This window comes from Diadema setosum, chromosome 14 (assembly GCF_964275005.1).
Source record: "Diadema setosum chromosome 14, eeDiaSeto1, whole genome shotgun sequence".
Classification (NCBI taxonomy): Eukaryota; Metazoa; Echinodermata; class Echinoidea; order Diadematoida; family Diadematidae; genus Diadema; species Diadema setosum.
The window spans coordinates 23,370,116-23,387,558 of record NC_092698.1 but is presented as its reverse complement, the minus strand read 5'-3'; the positions used below and the strand labels follow the sequence as shown (position 1 = coordinate 23,387,558).

At 35.9% G+C, this 17,443-nt stretch overlaps 1 protein-coding gene across 1 annotated transcript; it reads right to left on the bottom strand.

Moving 5' to 3' along the window:
* Positions 1-572: 572 nt before the first annotated feature.
* LOC140237656 (cytochrome c oxidase subunit NDUFA4-like) lies at positions 573-11,629 on the bottom strand. Its single transcript, XM_072317582.1, has 4 exons — positions 11,474-11,629; positions 5,359-5,447; positions 2,413-2,473; positions 573-1,332 (listed from the first exon to the last, which is right to left on the bottom strand). Exons 1-4 carry the CDS (start codon positions 11,519-11,521, stop codon positions 1,273-1,275), a joined length of 258 nt encoding a protein of 85 aa, XP_072173683.1. The 5' UTR covers positions 11,522-11,629; the 3' UTR covers positions 573-1,272.
* Between the last annotated feature and the right edge of the window lie 5,814 nt (positions 11,630-17,443).

The following is a 17,443-nucleotide window of genomic DNA, read 5'->3' as shown; positions in this document are numbered from 1 at the left end:
AAATGTGATGAAAAATATTGTAGCATTCCCTCAATTCACATATGCAGTGGAAACTCAGTACATGTATAACGAGATCCTTGGGACCAAGACATCCTTGGGATCCTTGATCTTTAAATCAGATACATTGTACAGTACTAGTATTTTGTTATATCAGCAGGCAATAAACAATATGAAACATAGCAAATAAATTCATTGGGACCGGAGAAATTAGTTTGCTATACAGTGGACTCTGTTTATAACAAAGTCCTAGAGACCGGTAGTTTTCTTTCGTTACATCGAAATTTTGTTTTAACTGAACACATAAACAATAAAAATACAAACAGCTGGTAATGTTGTGACCTGAATTTTTACTTCGTTGTAAATGAAATTTTGTTATTTAACCGTGTTTGTCACAATGGGAGTACACTGTATCAGGGATTTTGATAAAACAGACCTCTTTGTATTAAGTTTCCACTGTACTGGGGTTCCATTCTCCTTTATGACAACCACCACAAAACAATCAAAAAGTTTGGATATGATGAGCAGGCTCAATGCAAACACCAAAGAAATGGATGCTATTGTTCAATAATCTGTCAAATTTCACATCATTTTATTGAGCATGTCTGCCCACATAACACAGTGCAGATCAAATACAAGTGAATGACCTATTCTTTACACTGGACAAAGACTTAATCGACACTGCATGTATCATACCTTGGTCTTCTGCTTAAATTTGTGGTAACTTCTGTACCTATGAATTGAAAACAAGTTCAAAGTACAAGTCAATAAAGTAAAGAAAGTTTGTGCTTGTTAAACTTCAGCCACTATTTTGAGCTTTACTGTATGACACACTGTGTCATTATCAAACCCTGCTTGACATAAAACTGCAGACTCTATGATTTAGCAATTCTGGCAATATGTATTGCAGTAGAATTTGAAGAGCCACCAATACCAGACAATAAAATATAGCTAAACCAAATGAAAACAATACATTACTTATTCATGTCTTTATGTAATCCCTTGTCAGTGTAAGGTTGTTTGTTTTTTGTCAGGTTTGCAGAGAATTAAAGGACCCTTAAAATTCAGTTGTACTGGTAAAACTGCATGGTGTCCAGAATTTCAGTCATCTGAAGCTATGACTCTGCACTGAAATGTTACAGGTACAAACTTGATATATATTTCAATTATCAATACATTCACACTTTGTACATATAGCTTAGTCACGGAAACTCTCTGCATCCTAAAGTTGGTACATCAAACATTGATGAATATGAAGACATTGGCACGATTAAGCTAAAACTCTGGACTGTTCTTCTTCAGGTTCTTGTAGTCGATCTTCCCGGCAGCATAAAACTGAAAGAGAAAAGAATGAATAAGAACATTAGGCCCTCTGGTTAAGTGACAAAAAAAAAAAAGAAAAAAAGAAAAAAGAAGACAAAAGATTGAGGGTGGTTTATTTTGAAAGTGGTGTGGTGTACATGTATACATGTATAAAATTCTATTCTAGATACAGCACCTTGTATTTTACGTAAACCTGTTGACGACAATTTGATTTTGCTACAACAAGCATTTCCCATATATAGCCGCTTGTCAAAGTATAGCTGGGACTCATCCTCAATGGGTTAATTGTTAAATACATTGTATCAAATAAGCATTGGAGTTCTAGTATCCAAGGGGGCTGAATTTTCTACCCCCATGATATTGTTACCACAATTTTGTGTGTAAGCAGACATTTATAAGTTGTCATTTCATCAATGTCAGCACGACTTATTGGTCCCTATTGAAGAAAGATGAAATCCCATATTAATTGCTGAAGATCTGCCAACATTTCTTTTCTCAATGATAAAAAAAAAAAAGACAACACAGATACTGTGTGGTGTGTATAACCAGTCCAATAAAAGTCTGATGTGTCCACTTTAATACAAGTACATGTACAGGTGTATGTCAACAAAGATGTTGCACACAGTACATATATAGGTGTGCGTGTATGTACATGTACAACATAATTCTCCTTGACATAATTAACTTGTCACCTGATATTATAAAATATAACTGGCATAACATTGGAATGTGGAATAAATTCCCACAGATAGATACTGGCATTATTCTTGTTGTTTCAAAAATCACACAAGTCTGCAAACAATATACACTGTAAATCAATGACGGTTGTTGTACAGTGTAGGCCTACATTGTTGACCAGGACACAGTTAAAGTCTGGAGCTACGAGTATAGACCCAAATATTATTCATTTCCTCACCTTAGACTCTTTTCCAGGTCTCTGTCATCTTGTAAAATAATTTTGTTCAAAGGTTCATAAAGTTGACGTTCATAAATCAGACATTAGTTTTATCATCACCCCCACCCCCCCCCCCCCCTTGCCCGATGTTCAATATTCAGAGCCCATCTGATTAATACAGAGAGGTTGTACTGTACCTTCACTTGCTCGTTTGGTTTGATTTTGTTCCATGGCGTGGGATTCGATTTCCTCATCCATCTGTAAGAAATGCATGTAAAAATCCAGACATGAGAAAATATGCAGTACAATTTGGCTGAAAAGTGAAATGCAACACACTCAAGCCTACGAAACATTTTATACAAGATGTAATGCAAAATAGAACAGTTGGTATGATTCTCTTAATAGGTCTTTACTACGTCTTGACAATGTGTGATGACAGTTTCATCTACCAGGTAGTTGGCAAAATATCAAAATGACATGTATACTGTGTTCAGTATTCACTTCCTTGAACTAGATTTAATTGGATGAATGGCTACATTTTCTAAGAGAGCATGTATTTGGTTATTTGAGGACTTTTACTTCACGTTTAACCTTTAAATATGTTTATGCATTGGACAATATCAAGGTATAGAGAAAAAGTGTATTATCTGTCATAAAATTGTTGGAATTTTGACATGACCTTTGACCCTATCAACTTCAAATGCCCAAGAGAATCACTGTCAGACAGAACATGCATAAATATTAGTTTCATGATGATACCTTCAGCCACTTCCAAGATATGGAGGAAGAAGTGGTATTTAGCACTTTTGCTTGACCTTTGACCTTTTGGCCTTTGACCTTCTTGGCAAAAAAACAAAAAACAAAACAAAACAAAACTTCCCAGATAATCTCTACTGGGTAACCTAATACATGTATACACCAAGTTTCAAGAAAAATCTTGCAAGCACTGCATACACTGTAAATATGATGGAAAAGTGACATTTAATGAGTTGACCTTTGACACCTGATCTTTGACCTCATGACCACAAAAATCCCTAGATAATCACTGCCAGTCAGTTATGCATATGTACTATGAAGATACCTGGAACCATTTGTGAGATGTGGAGGGAAAAAAAAATTCACTTGACCTTTGAACTTTGACCTCATGACCAGAAACTCTCACTAGAGAATCTTAACCCGTTGAGGACGGTTTGATTTTGCTACAACACGCATTTCTCATAGACTCTTGCCCGAGTATACTCGGGACTCGTCCTCAACGGGTTAATTTGGTAATACATGCACTAAGTTTCAAGAAAATACCTTCAGGTATTGCATAGATATATGGGGGAAAGAGTAAAATTTTGAGCATTTGACCATGACCTTTGACCTTGAGCATCTGGACCCAAAAGTTGAAAGGCAGTTTTTTTAGTTATGCTGTCCACAAAATTGATTACGGACGGACGAACGGTAGGACGGACAACCCAAAAGGGCAAGTCCAAGCTATTTTGCACCAGTAACGCGTGGGACATCACAAGAAGATTTAGCCCTATATTGCACTGTTAAGATTGAAACTTCATATGTTGGGTTGCTTTTGATAGCTAGTAGGTATCTTCATTCAAAACAATAGAAATAATGAGAATCACGCATTCAGTATTCAATTTATGCAAATCTATTCTCCAGTAACGCGTGGGACCATAAAAATTGTCCTTTTTTTCTTCTTTTACTTTTATCTCAATTATTGTGAAAATACTTGGTATACTATAAAATCATTACAAACATCTTTTCCTACAACAATTACTGTACCTGAAACAAAACATTTCAGAAAAAATCATGAAACTGTTTTCTCTCAAGGTCAATTATAGAAAGATAGGTATAGTAACGCGTGGGACAAGTAACGCGTGGGACATTTTTGTCACTATGAATATTGTGATGTGAATTGCACATATGCTCAGAGAAACTTTAATATGGGGTACTAATTATCTAAATAGATGTATTTCTAATAAATTCTTGCAAATTCAAATGATTTAGACCCACCAAAACAATAGATATAATAAAAAATATGAAATGCCTGTGTTATCCTTTATTTTTTGACATTTGACTTTGAATGTGACCTTGAAAATAGCATGTAATGATCTTTTGTGAATTATTTATCCAAAGTGGAGTTTTTCACCAAATTTCAAGTCAGAATTCAGAAAATTACAAAAAATCCCTCAATAATGTACACATTTCCCATAGAAGACTAAGATTTAGTACACTTCCATTGACTTGTACACAAATCGTCCCACGCGTTACTAAAATGTCCCACGCGTTACTAAATCTAATTGCAAATTGCAAGTATGAGATTTATCAGACTAACTTTTTATCTCTTTGATATGATTAGGTCCATTGTGAATTTGGTCTTTTGAAAGTTTCAGGTCAATTAAATCATTAACTTTTATGCAAATGAGAAATAATGACCTAAAAAAGTAACGCGTGGGACATGCTAATTTTGGCCCATCCCTCATTTGCATATTTGATCAGTTGAGAAACTGAAAATCACAGTCATGATAACTTGTTAGTCAGACTTAAGGTCACCATACTTATTTTCATAAAAACTTGTAAAAATTAAAAGATATATTTTAAAATGCAGAATTTTTGAATGTCCCACGCGTTACTCTAAATTTTAATTTATGCAGATTAATTAATTCATTGCTAGTTATGCGGAAGGATTTTTACTTTTTCTTTTTGAAATTCATGTATTTTAACTTCTTAGCTTTAAAATGATACCAAGTTTATGTAGATTGACCCATTTTGAATTTTCAGTCTTGTGTGATCAAATAGCTTGGACTTGCCCAAAAACATAATGCCTCCGGCGACACTTCGTGGCAGAGGCATAAAAAAATACAATTGTACACTAGTTTTCTGCTCCTGTATGTTGATGGAATTGACTAGTGTATCAGATTATGAGTGTAGTCATAATTCTACATTTCATCAACTCCATCAACGACTGAATTCCTTTACAATAACATTCTAAGATTTGAAACTTTTATAGCAGTTTGGTATTTCTGCTGACACCCATAACCACCAATTTATAACTCATTGCAACAAATATCTGGTTCCTAATCCAATCATGTACAATTTACAAATATTGTAAATAACCGAAAAGGTTACATTTAAATTCTTACGTGGCATCAGGGTTCTTGATCGCCAGCCTTCCAAGGTAGAATGCAGCAAAGACAGCACCTCCACCCACACAAACGAATAGAGGAATCAGCTGTAAGATCCAGAGTACAAACATAATTATTATCTCCTAATATTATAAGGCACATATTGCATAATATTAAAGGGTAGATACAGTACAATCATCATACCTTAAAAATGGTTGATATAATTCAAAGAAACATTTTCTACATAGAACCATTTTGCACTTGATACAGGAACAGTACTATTAAAGGGTGTGTACAGTTCTGGTCGAGGTGAAGATTTAGCTTTTAACATTTTGTGAGATATTCAGAAACCGCTCTATGAGATGTCACAGAGCATGCAGTTCTAAGGGGTATCAAAAGTTTATTCGATGAAAATCGGTTTTGAAATGGCTGAGATATCCAAAAACAAGGTGAAACAAAGAGATACTAATAAAGTTGGGGCATGTCGCCTTTTATTATTAGCACTTTTTTGGATATCTCAGCCATTTGAAAACCAATTTTCATCAAATAAACATTGAATCCTTCTTAAAATTACATGCTCTTTCATATTTCATAGAAGTATTTTCATTATCTCACTTAGGAATGTTCCAAACATGAATCCCTACCCCAACCAGTACTGTACAGTCCCTTTAACCTCAGATAAGCCAATTCAGTTAATGTGTCAACATTGTTCAGAATCCAATACAGCGTATATTTCCCTTTAAAAAATTATGGTTTTAAAAGAAATGCTCAGATCTAAGAGCTTAGAACAGATTTTCCTGGAAATGCCGCTTTCCAATTTAGCAGTGCCATACTACAAATTGTATTACCCAGTATACAGATCTTGAAAGAGAAATTGTAACAGGGTGGCAGCAGGCTAAATTACAAGTTACACGTGTACATAATGTACTATACTACTAATGGCATTGTCACAGGTTCCAGCTTCTCAAGAATGTCATCATCATACAGTAACCAAAACTTGGCCCCACTTATAATGAAATAATTGCCATATGCATACAGAAAAATTGCATCTCTGGATTCATTTTTTGTTTTGCTTGTTTGTTTGTTTGTTTGTTTTTTTTGTTTTTTTTTTTGTTTTGTTTTTGTTTTTTTTTGTTTTTGTTTTTTTTGCTAGCTCCTCCATTAACACATACATGTAAGTTGTACACTCATAGACCTAACATACTGTACATACATACAATTGTACTTGTACATTGTTGGTATGGAATTGCAGAAATTAGCCCACCATTCTGATTGATTCGGGTTTCAACAAGCTGGATTCAAAAGTTCATGAACTGTCAATGAATGCAGCAATGTCCCCTTGGTTGTTATTTGTTTGTTCTCTCATTCACTCTGACACAAAATGCCAAAGAGAAGGAGACAAACCACTGAACATATAAACTCTGTAGAGCAAAGAACATCAAATGAAACAACTCCCCAAAGGGAATTTACTGTGTTCAGAAGCATCGAATACACAAGTTTGAGGTTCCCAGCTAGCATACATACAGTATACCAAGGCAATTCCATGCAGTTGCTAACTAATTTCAGTAGAACGTGCCCCTACATATCTACTCAGGGGAGGGGGTTCACAAAAAATTTATAAATTCAATCTGAAAGTTATAGCACATCAACGTAAGATTAGGGTACACTGTATGCCTTGGTTTCCCTGTACAGTTTTATCCGCCTTCCAGAATCCACTTAAAATTGTGATCACAATTTACAGAAAAATTCCTTTGTCATTATTTTGTATATATAGCTTTGAAACATGAAAAAGTTACAAAATAATGTTTTCATTAGAAAGTACAAACTGTAAGTATACATGTATATGTATATCACTGAATCACACACAGAACACTTTAATGAGAGATACCTGGGACAAACTTTCTGCAAATATTGCTTTAAAAAAAATCTACAATTATGTTGGAATTTTTGTGGGTGAACATACAGTACACCATGTGACATCTACAATGTATAAACAATGTACTAACATACATGTGAAGGTCAAATAACAACTGTCTGCTGAAAATCTGTTTTTCAACTGAATGGCTTGATTTTGATTAGAAAAGATACATGCGCCCAAAAATTCTACTGAACACTGTGTTTTACAGTGTATACCATTTCTAGACTCAGTGCTGAACATGAAAATGCAACAGATTGCATTTGTCAAGATGTTAACTGGGAGCTAAAAATTAATGTACAGTGATGTTATTGCAAGATGAAAGAAGTTGGTTGATGGTCTCGCGTCAAAGGTTCGCCTTTTTGCCGATGATGCAATCTCTTACATGACCATCGACAATCAACATCATACGCAAAATCTTCAAGAGGACCTAAACAAAATTGGTGATTGGGCGAAAAAATGGATGATGGATTTGAACACAGATAAGTGCAAGGTTTTGACAATATCCAGGAAAAGAAGTAAGGTGCAACACGTGTATCATCTAAATAACGCCCCTCTTGAATCTGTTGAATCCGCGAAGTACTTAGGTGTAACCATTACTTCTGATTTGAAGTGGACCCAACACATCAATAATACTGTTAATAAAGCCAATAACGTGCTTGCATTTCTAAAACGCAATCTTCGCATAAAATCTTCTGATGTTAAAGCCACAGCTTACAAAACGTTGGTTCGACCAATTGTTGAGTATGCTTCTACAGTTTGGGACCCATCCACCAAGAAGCTAATCCACCAAGTGGAAATGGTCCAGAGAAGAGCTGCGCGATTCACTTTAAATCGCTACCATAACACCTCAAGTGTCACCAAAATGCTACAAGAACTTGATTGGACCACTCTGGAACAGCGCAGAGAAAATGACAGGTTAATTATGATGTACAAAATACACAATAATCTTACTCCTCTTTCAGCACAGGACTATATTATCAAACAGGCTACTCAGTTAACGAGAGCCTCGCAACCACACTCCTATCAGGTACCATATTCGAGAACTGAATCGCATCGCCATTCGTTCTTCCCAAGAACTGTAAGGAACTGGAATTCCCTGTCGTCAGACATTGTTTCTGCGCCATCTGTGGGATCATTTCGAAACCGTCTAACGGTTGATCACAGTGGCTAGTTGTTTTCGTCAAATTTTCTATGTGCTTGTAAATATCTGTAAATAAATTGTATTATAATGTAAATAGCACCGGTCTGCAAGAATCTTCAGGCTATTGAAGGAGGCAGACTTAACCAGAAGAAGAAGAAGAAGAAAACATGCATGTCTGCTTCTGTAATAGACCTACAGTCAACACTGCCTATCAGTAGGCCCGTTCACACACAACGAAAATCGAAATTACAATCGCGATCCAAATTTCGATTTTTTTTTTTTTCCGACCGTTCATACACTGGGAAAAATCGCACTTCGCAGCAAGGAAAGAACGATCAGTGGCCAAATTGCGCATACGCGAAACTTGCATGACCGAAGACTGACCCCACGGTCCCAATAGAGTTTTCGCATGCGCTACGAACGATGGGATTAAAAATACCGATTTCCGAATCTCGATCGCGCTCACACACACGACGCTTGACAAAATAATCACAATTTTTCTGAAAAATCGCACTAATAGTGCGAGTTGGATCGCGATTAGGATCACAAAAATTAGTGAGATTTTTCTGTCCACACAGGAAAAAATTTCGAAATTTTGATCACGATAAGAAAATTGATTTTTATATCTCACATTTTCCCTTGTGTGTGAACGGGCCTAGTATCATTTGAAGAAATACAGTGCACTCCCGTTGTAACGAACACAGTTATAACGAAATTCCAGTTAAAACGAAGTAAAAATTCAGGCCATAACATTATCCGCTCTACAAGTGTTTTTATTGTTTTATCTGTTCGGTTATAACGAAAGAAAACTGCTGATCCCAAGAACTTCACTATAACAGAGTTCACTACAGCTTTGACTTTGAAAAAAATTGACTTAGTTATAATGAGGGATCATAATCAATAGAACAGTCATTACTTTCCTTTGAACACATTATAGATAATTGAAATTAAATGAATAATATTAGGTCAGCTAAGAATAAGGAACATTTCCTTCCTGGCTACTACAATGTCTACTAAAGCATACCTGTTAACCTATATAAGTATAATTTTCATTCTATTTTTGCAATTTTTCTTTTTCTTTTCACTGTCTTACTGATAATCATGATATGTTTGTAATCGTATTCGAATGTTGATGTGTCTGTTTTTAATATGTTCCTTGCTTTGGCGAAATAAAGAAACTTGAAACAAAAACCCAAAAAAAAGAGAACTTGAAAAGACCTTTGACTTCTAAAAGGCAATTATTTGACAGTTGACTGTATCTCTCAGTGTGTTTGTGATGTGTGTGCTCTGGAGGAACTGTATTTTCCCACTGACTTCAGTCAACTTGCCATACATACATGTACAAATTGTAGATCAATTGTCCATAACTGATTTCTGCTAGATCTTGGTTACTTGTAAACATCAATATTTTTGCATAATTTTTTGCGCTGAGCTGAGCAACTAAAAAACATATTCACGGGTCTTGAAATTGCGCTGCGAAAATTGTCAACCCATTCAAAACGTGCAGAGAAAATTGTGAAGATATTTTTGCGCATTTAGAATTCGCGCTAGCCAGAATTAGTGCAAAAATTAATGTACCACGAAAATTTCTGCAATTACAGAAGAGGTTCTACTGGTACTTGAAAGATACAATAATGTACATGTAGCTCACATCCAATTATTACACATGCCACTAGTCCCGTAACAGCTGAATTCGCATTGCTTTAGAGTTTTACTCTCTCAGAACTCAGGACTATGAAAGTGCATTCATATTGCAGAACAATCGATCCACACACTTGTAAACTTTAAGCATATTTGCAAAGTTTAAACCACCTTTGTGTGCTTTGTGAACACCTCTCACAGGGTGCGTACTATGACATTCAATACGCGTGAGAGCTGAGACTTCGTTCAGTTCGTAGCCTCACAGAATTAAAACGTTGAATGGGGGCGGGCCAAATCGCAAATGTAAAAACGCTAAGAAATTCACATTTTACCTCAGATTTAAAACAAGTTGTCGATTTTTCACAAGGTTTTAATTATCGCGTGAACTGTTTGAAATGTTTCAAGTTAGACATTTTACCGTAAAATAAGAAATTTGAGCCTCATTATTTGCCGATTTTTTATCGGTCATCTGCTCGGTATAGAATGTGTACGATGATACATCGGTATGAATTGTAATCCTGGCGCAAGGATTAGGAGCGAAAGGCGTTGATTATTCCATTACGGAAATCATGTCTGGAGTTATAATGCAATTTAGGCCTACACCGGGCAAAAAGACAACTTTTTGGAGAGGGGTAGAAGCCCGGCCCTAACGTTAGGCTATGCCTAGTTCTATATTTGAACTTCAATGTAAAGTTTCTTTAAGTCTATTTTCCAAAAATTGGGGTGAATAATTTTCATAATTTTGCCGAACTCGTAATTTTCAGGTCTTTATTTGTTTAATTGTGAATAACTGGTGCTATTTTTGACCGAAATTTCATCCTCTGAGTAACGTTAAGATGCCTAACTTGGTTACTACGGAATTCAGAGCCACGAAAAAAACACAAACAAAAACGTTTGGTGATACGATCAAACTCTCCTGGGATGGACGGCCTACTGCATTATTGGCTACAGTGTATTTTATTGAGAAATCCAATTCAGGTACGATTGTGGAATAATTTCTATTTGAAATACGAGCATCACAAATTTTCGTGCGCGATATCTAGACCCCTCAACTGCTCAACCATACTGCGGTAGGACCTACGCGATGCCGTGGACGGTGGACGTGTGTGTGGTAGCTCAAACACACGTTGTGCTGTAAAACCACATATTTTCGCGTGCATCTTAATTTCACGAATTTGATGAGAGCCAAGATTGGCGAAATTAAAATACGCACGTAAGTTCTATTCTACACTAGAGAAGGCCAGTGGCAATTTGCGAAAATTTCCTGCCGCGAAAAAAGCTGTCGGCTCCAATTCGCCATATTTTCATGCCGCGAATATGTCTGGTTTTACCGTCTGAACTTCAACTCTAACCATTCCAGCATATAACAACAGCACAAGAAATGCTTTTAATCTTGAAGAGACAAACAAAACTTCACAAATCTAATCACTTACTGCCTTGTGATTCCTCAAGCTGTTCAATGTTAATCCTTGCATTGGCATTTTCCCTCTTAGTTGGTTCAAGTTTAAAAGAGAATTTGCTACAGGCGTACTGTCTTTCTTCACTCTGATGCTCGATGAGTACGAATATGGCGACTGTCGTGTTCTCAACCTCCTTTTACAGGAAAATTTTAAGAAAGGTCTTTAAAACAAGCTCTTTATATGGCAATAAAAGTTAATTAATAAAAATTTGAAATTGTGATCAAATCAAAATTTAAGTGTACTAACATATATCATGAAGCTTGACTGCGAAATTTAAATTTCATTTTGTAATTATTATAAAAAGTCTTCAAATACAGTAAGCCTAAGCATTGCAGCCAGAAGTTAGCAAGACATACATCATTGTACGTTCATAAGATATTGTGTCTTTAAAAAGCAAGCTTTAAAAGAAATTTGAACAATCATGCATGATATTCTTTTTAATAATAATGATGATTATGATGATAATAATGATAACGATAATAATAATAATAATAATAATAATAATAATAATAATAATAATAATAATAATAATAATAATAATAATAATAATAATAATAATAATAATAATAATAATAATAATAATAATAGGCTAGTGGCTACTTGTATATAGCGCACACAGCGCACAGGTCCACTTTTCAGTGCTCATGGCGCTTCAAAAACGAAAAGATAGGCCTATATACACATGCATACATGTTCAAGCATATGTCAACAAAGAAGAAAATAGCAAATACATACTAAACATAACAACAACATAACAATTAAAAATGCAATATTGTTCCGAACATTAATCGCATACAGCAATTACAGTCCTCAGTGTGAGAGGAACAGATAATTTGGATTTGAACGTCTCTGAATAGGTAACTGATTCCTCAATTTTGGTCCCATAATGGAGAGAGCACGATCATCCCATCGATGTTTTACTCTTGGTGTTTGGAGCAACAATGCATCTGATGATGAACGTAGACTTCGTGTCGGATTGTATTTTTGTACAGAATTACTTAGGTATACGGGGGAAAAGAATGAACTGAATGATGTACTAAAACAGAATCTTGAAAATAATCCTTTTTTCTACAGGTAACCGATGTAAAGAACGGAGAACTGGTGATATGGAATCAAACCTATTAGTAAATGTCAATCGAGCAGCAGAATTTTGCAACCGTTGAAGTTTTGTGACATCTTTCTTTGGAAGATCACACAGCAATGAATTCGAAAAATCCAACCGAGAAGAAAGCATGAATAAGTATCTCAGTAATAGCTAGTAATACAGTGTATTCACTTTTCTTTGCCTGTTTCTTCTTTTTCATTCTACTTCGGAGTCATTCTCTCTCTCGCTCCCCATCCCTCCCTCTCTCCTCTCACCCCTTTTCCAAGAGCGGGGGGGGGGGGGGGGGGGGGTGCATCCCCCATATGGCCGCGGGGATGCACCCATGTCGCCCAACACTGTCCAATGGAAATGCGATGTACGAGGTACCCATTATTTTGTTCGTGTAGCTGCACAGATCAGTGTTTTACCAACAACAATATCAACAACAACAACAACAACAACAACAATGAATCAATTTTGATGTATTGATAGAACATAAGCAGATCCTTTCTTAAACAAAAGAAATAAAGAGAAAAATGAAAGGGGTTGCCCTCCTTTAATTTTTGAAGAAACGATCTTTGTCAGCCGATTGTAGTGGCAGCAGAAATTTGCGCTGAATACTTTTTTTTCTTTCTTTCTTTCTTTCTTTCTTTTTCAATTTTTATTTTTGGTCAGCCGATGAAACCCGACAGTGGCACCAGAAATGCTTTGGCGCCCCTACCCCCTCTTTTCGGAATTCTTTACATAAAGTGGGTAGGCCCTATGTAGGCCTATCGATGAGCAGTCACCTTCCAACGTAGACTTTGCTGCCATCTATGCCACGTTTGTTGCAGAAACTATGTCCGAGACGGTCACATCGCATCGGAGACATCTCCGTGACCTTGAGGATACCCATATCCAAGTGAAACTAATATGGAATAATCTTCAAGTATCTTTATTGATAGATATATCAGATTAGTGCCCGCATATGCCCAGTCGAGTAATTTTAATCTTCATTTCAGCATTTTTTGCTCAATTTCTATATTCGCGCATCCTCATGTCTGTACCACCTACCTTTTATAAGAAGGGATAGCGAAAAGTAATTACCATCACAAAGAAATATCTTCCTTTGAAAGTGGCTAGTGATTATGAAATGAGACACGAGTCAATTGTCTTCCTATCCGCACGGCAGATCCTGTTTTGCACATGCTTCAAATATTTTTGAGCGGCGGCTTCGAACATCTAGCAAAGGAAATAAGACGGTTGTGGTTCCATTCTCTAGAACCTCCTTATACTGTAAGTACTGGTATTCTTAAAGGGATGATACAATTTCGGTTGAGATGGGGCTTCAGGTTTCCAACTTCTTTTGATGATGATGTATATATATATATATATATATATATATATATATATATATATATATATACATATATTTATTTATTTATATATATATATACGTAATATATATATATATATATACATATATATATATAATTAGAGTTTGTTTGCAAAAACCGATAAGTCCATTTTTGAACATTTTGAAATACGGTCTTTGTCATAAAGTACAAGATAATACGTTTTAAATGATATATTGATCACTACATATAAAGGTATATTTTTGAAGTTATGGTCAAAAGAAGCAAAAATTTTCTTATTATTCTCTTTGTTTTTCTTGACCTTTAATCGCAAATATCTCCATTTGACAAATATGGACTTATCGGTTTTTGCAAACAAACTCTTCATATGTACATATATATATATATATATAAATATATATATGTAATATATATATATATAACTATTATATATAATATTGTGGAGAAAATAAGAAACCTCTTATGAAATATGTTAGAGCATAATAACTCTAAGAGGAATTCAAAGTTTATGTGATGAAAATTGTTTTTGAAATGGCTGAGATATCCAAAACAAAGTTATTTTGATAAAAGGTGGGACCTATCTTTTACAATGATTAGGATTACCTTACCGGTAACTTTGTTTGCAGATATCTCGGTTAACAAAACCGCTTTTCATCATGTAAACTTTGAATTTTAAGATTTCATAATAAGGAGTGTTTTTTAAGCATCGTGCAGAAAGGTAAAAACTGAATCCTCACCTCAACCAAAATTATATAGGGGCCGGGCCTACCGGCATCCCTTTAAAATCACGACCGCGAGCTTACACATAATTTCGTGGTATTTAGTATACTAAGTACTAGTAAGTTCAAGCAAATATCTAAACTTTCTTTTGATGGGATATCGGTTGGAAGTTCTGCCATAAAGTCATCTTCCACTGTTAGGAATCTTGGAGTGTGTTTTGACACGCATCTGAACATGGAAGCACACATCACAAATGTGTGTAAATGATCATCATACCATATGATAATGATGTATCAGGAAATATTTTGATGAGAACAGTATGAAAATGATTGTCCAAGCATGTATTCTTAGTAAATTGGATTATTGTAATGGGTTATATGGACTCCCTGATTCTCAAGTTGGGCGCCTGCAGCGAGTCCAAAACTCCTGTGCAAGGCTTATTTGTAACAAACCTAGGTTTTCAAGATTACTCCTCTTCTGAAAGATTTACACTGGCTTCCGATTCGTAAACGAATATTGTTTAAGATTTTGTTGATTGTGTATAAGTCACTTATCGGTCAACCCCCAGTTACATATCCGAATTATTAGTGTTTAAATCTCATCGACATACTCATAATTTGCGCAGTTCTAAGGACACTCTTCTTTTACAGATTCCAACATGTAAAACAAAAGTAACATTGGGTTTGGGAGACAGAGCATTTGCCTGTGCAGCTCCCAAACTCTGGAATGATCTATCATAGAAGTCCGGAAATCCCCAACAGTAACAGAACATATCTGTTCATTTAATTGTTCGTTATTATCAAGCACATCAGAAGCTTTTGCAACGCAAAAGAATACTAGTATATGTCTATAGGTTTTGCGCTTTATAAATTGATATAATTATCATTATTACTAGTATACTTGAATTATGGTAAAAAAAAAAAAAAATAGCCGACAACTTCAGTTTACTGAATGGCCATACCAAAGAGGTTCACTCTCTAATGCACGTACTCTCTGTACGAGCTGTTATTTTCGCGAAGGTTTAATTGTTGCTAATTTCGCGAATTAGACTGTTGGACCGCGGAAGATAGGTAGGCACTTAAGAGGCGAGAATGCTCTGCGGGAAGTAGTTTCACCAAAGGTCACAGACATTAATTATTCATGAGCTGGCGCGGAGACTGCCGAAGCCTTATTGAATATGTATGAGGTGGGAGATTCCCTTTCCCCTGCGTTGTAAACGTACACCACCGAGTGAACGTCATGTAAACACATATCGCTTTCACAGTTGCAGCAGTGTGTGTGTGTGTGTGTGTGTGTGTGTGTGTGTGTCCGTCTGTCTGTCACTCACTCGAGGAATGTCCATCGACGACTCACCCTTGTTGACATCCCACAGACTCTGTACAAACATGGTTTGACGATGAGTTTGATCGTCATTGTGGTAAGGGGTGTCAAGATTTCTTCAAATAAATACTTTTAGTAACGTTAGGGCCTAACGTTAGTTGTTATTCTTTTTTTTTTTTTGGGGGGGGGGGTGGGTAAAATGGGCTAGATCAGAAAACACAGAAAAGTACACTCAATGAAATCAGTCATTCTTGGAAGTTCTAATTGATTCGAAGTTCATCTCAATCAACCGTTAAAAATGACAAAAAGTGCACTTCTAATGCCTATGCGAATATTACGTAAAACGAGGCGACAGTAGAGTGTGGTGAGGCGACAGTAGAGTGCGGTTTGATCATATTGGTGAATTTACCGATGAACTTGAATTTTTAGCATTAATTATTTTTAGTAGAGTGACAAACAAAACCCTGGAGCCGAAACTCATGTCTTTTGATGTGATTCGACCGCTAAAAATGACAACATCTTAGTATTACGTGCTCTTCTAATGCCTATGCGTTATACACATAAAACGAGGCGACAGTAGAGTGTGGTGAGGCGACAGTAGAGTGCGGTCTGGTCATATTGGTCAATTTACCGATGAAATTTAATTTTTAACATTCATTATTTTTAGTAGAGAGACAAACAAGGCACCTGGAGCCGAAACTCATGTCTTTTGATGTGTTTCGACCGTTAAAAATGACAACATCTTAGTATTAAGTGCTCTCCTAATGCCTATGCGTTATACACATAAAACGAGGCGACAGTAGAGTGTGGTGAGGCGACAGTAGAGTGCGGTTCGGTCATATTGGTGAATTTACCGATGAACTTGAATTTTTAGCATTAATCATATTTAGTAGAGTGACAAACAAGGCACCTGGAGCCGAAAATCATGTCTTTTGATGTGTTTCGACCGTTAAAAATGACATCTTAGTAGGCCTATTAAGTGCTCTCCTAATACCTATGCGTTATACACATAAAACGAGGCGACAGTAGAGTGTGTTGAGGCGACAGTAGAGTGCGGTTCGGTCATATTGGTCAATAAACTTTACCGATGAACTTGAATTTTTAGCATTAATCATATTTAGTAGAGTGAAAAACAAGGCACCTGGAGCCGAAAATCATGTCTTTTGATGTGTTTCGACCGTTAAAAATGACAACATCTTAGTATTAAGTGCTCTCCTAATGCCTATGCGTTATACACATAAAACGAGGCGACAGTAGAGTGTGGTGAGGCGACAGTAGAGTGCGGTTCGGTCATATTGGTGAATTTACCGATGAAATTGAATTTTTAACATTCATTATTTTTAGTAGAGTGACAAACAAGGCACCTGGAGCCGAAAATCATGTCTTTTGATGTGTTTCGACCGTTAAAAATGACAACATCTTAGTATTAAGTGCTCTCCTAATGCCTATGCGTTATACACACAA

Excerpts from the sequence above, each read along its gene's own strand:
- LOC140237656 (XM_072317582.1), bottom strand. The coding sequence starts at position 11,521 with ATGCCAATGCAAGGATTAACATTGAACAGCTTGAGGAATCACAAGGCA. Across the intron at positions 5,448-11,473 it reads GCTTGAGGAATCACAAGGCA|CTGATTCCTCTATTCGTTTG; the intron begins GTAAGTGATTAG and ends TGGATCTTACAG. Across the intron at positions 2,474-5,358 it reads ATCAAGAACCCTGATGCCAC|ATGGATGAGGAAATCGAATC; the intron begins GTAAGAATTTAA and ends CATTTCTTACAG.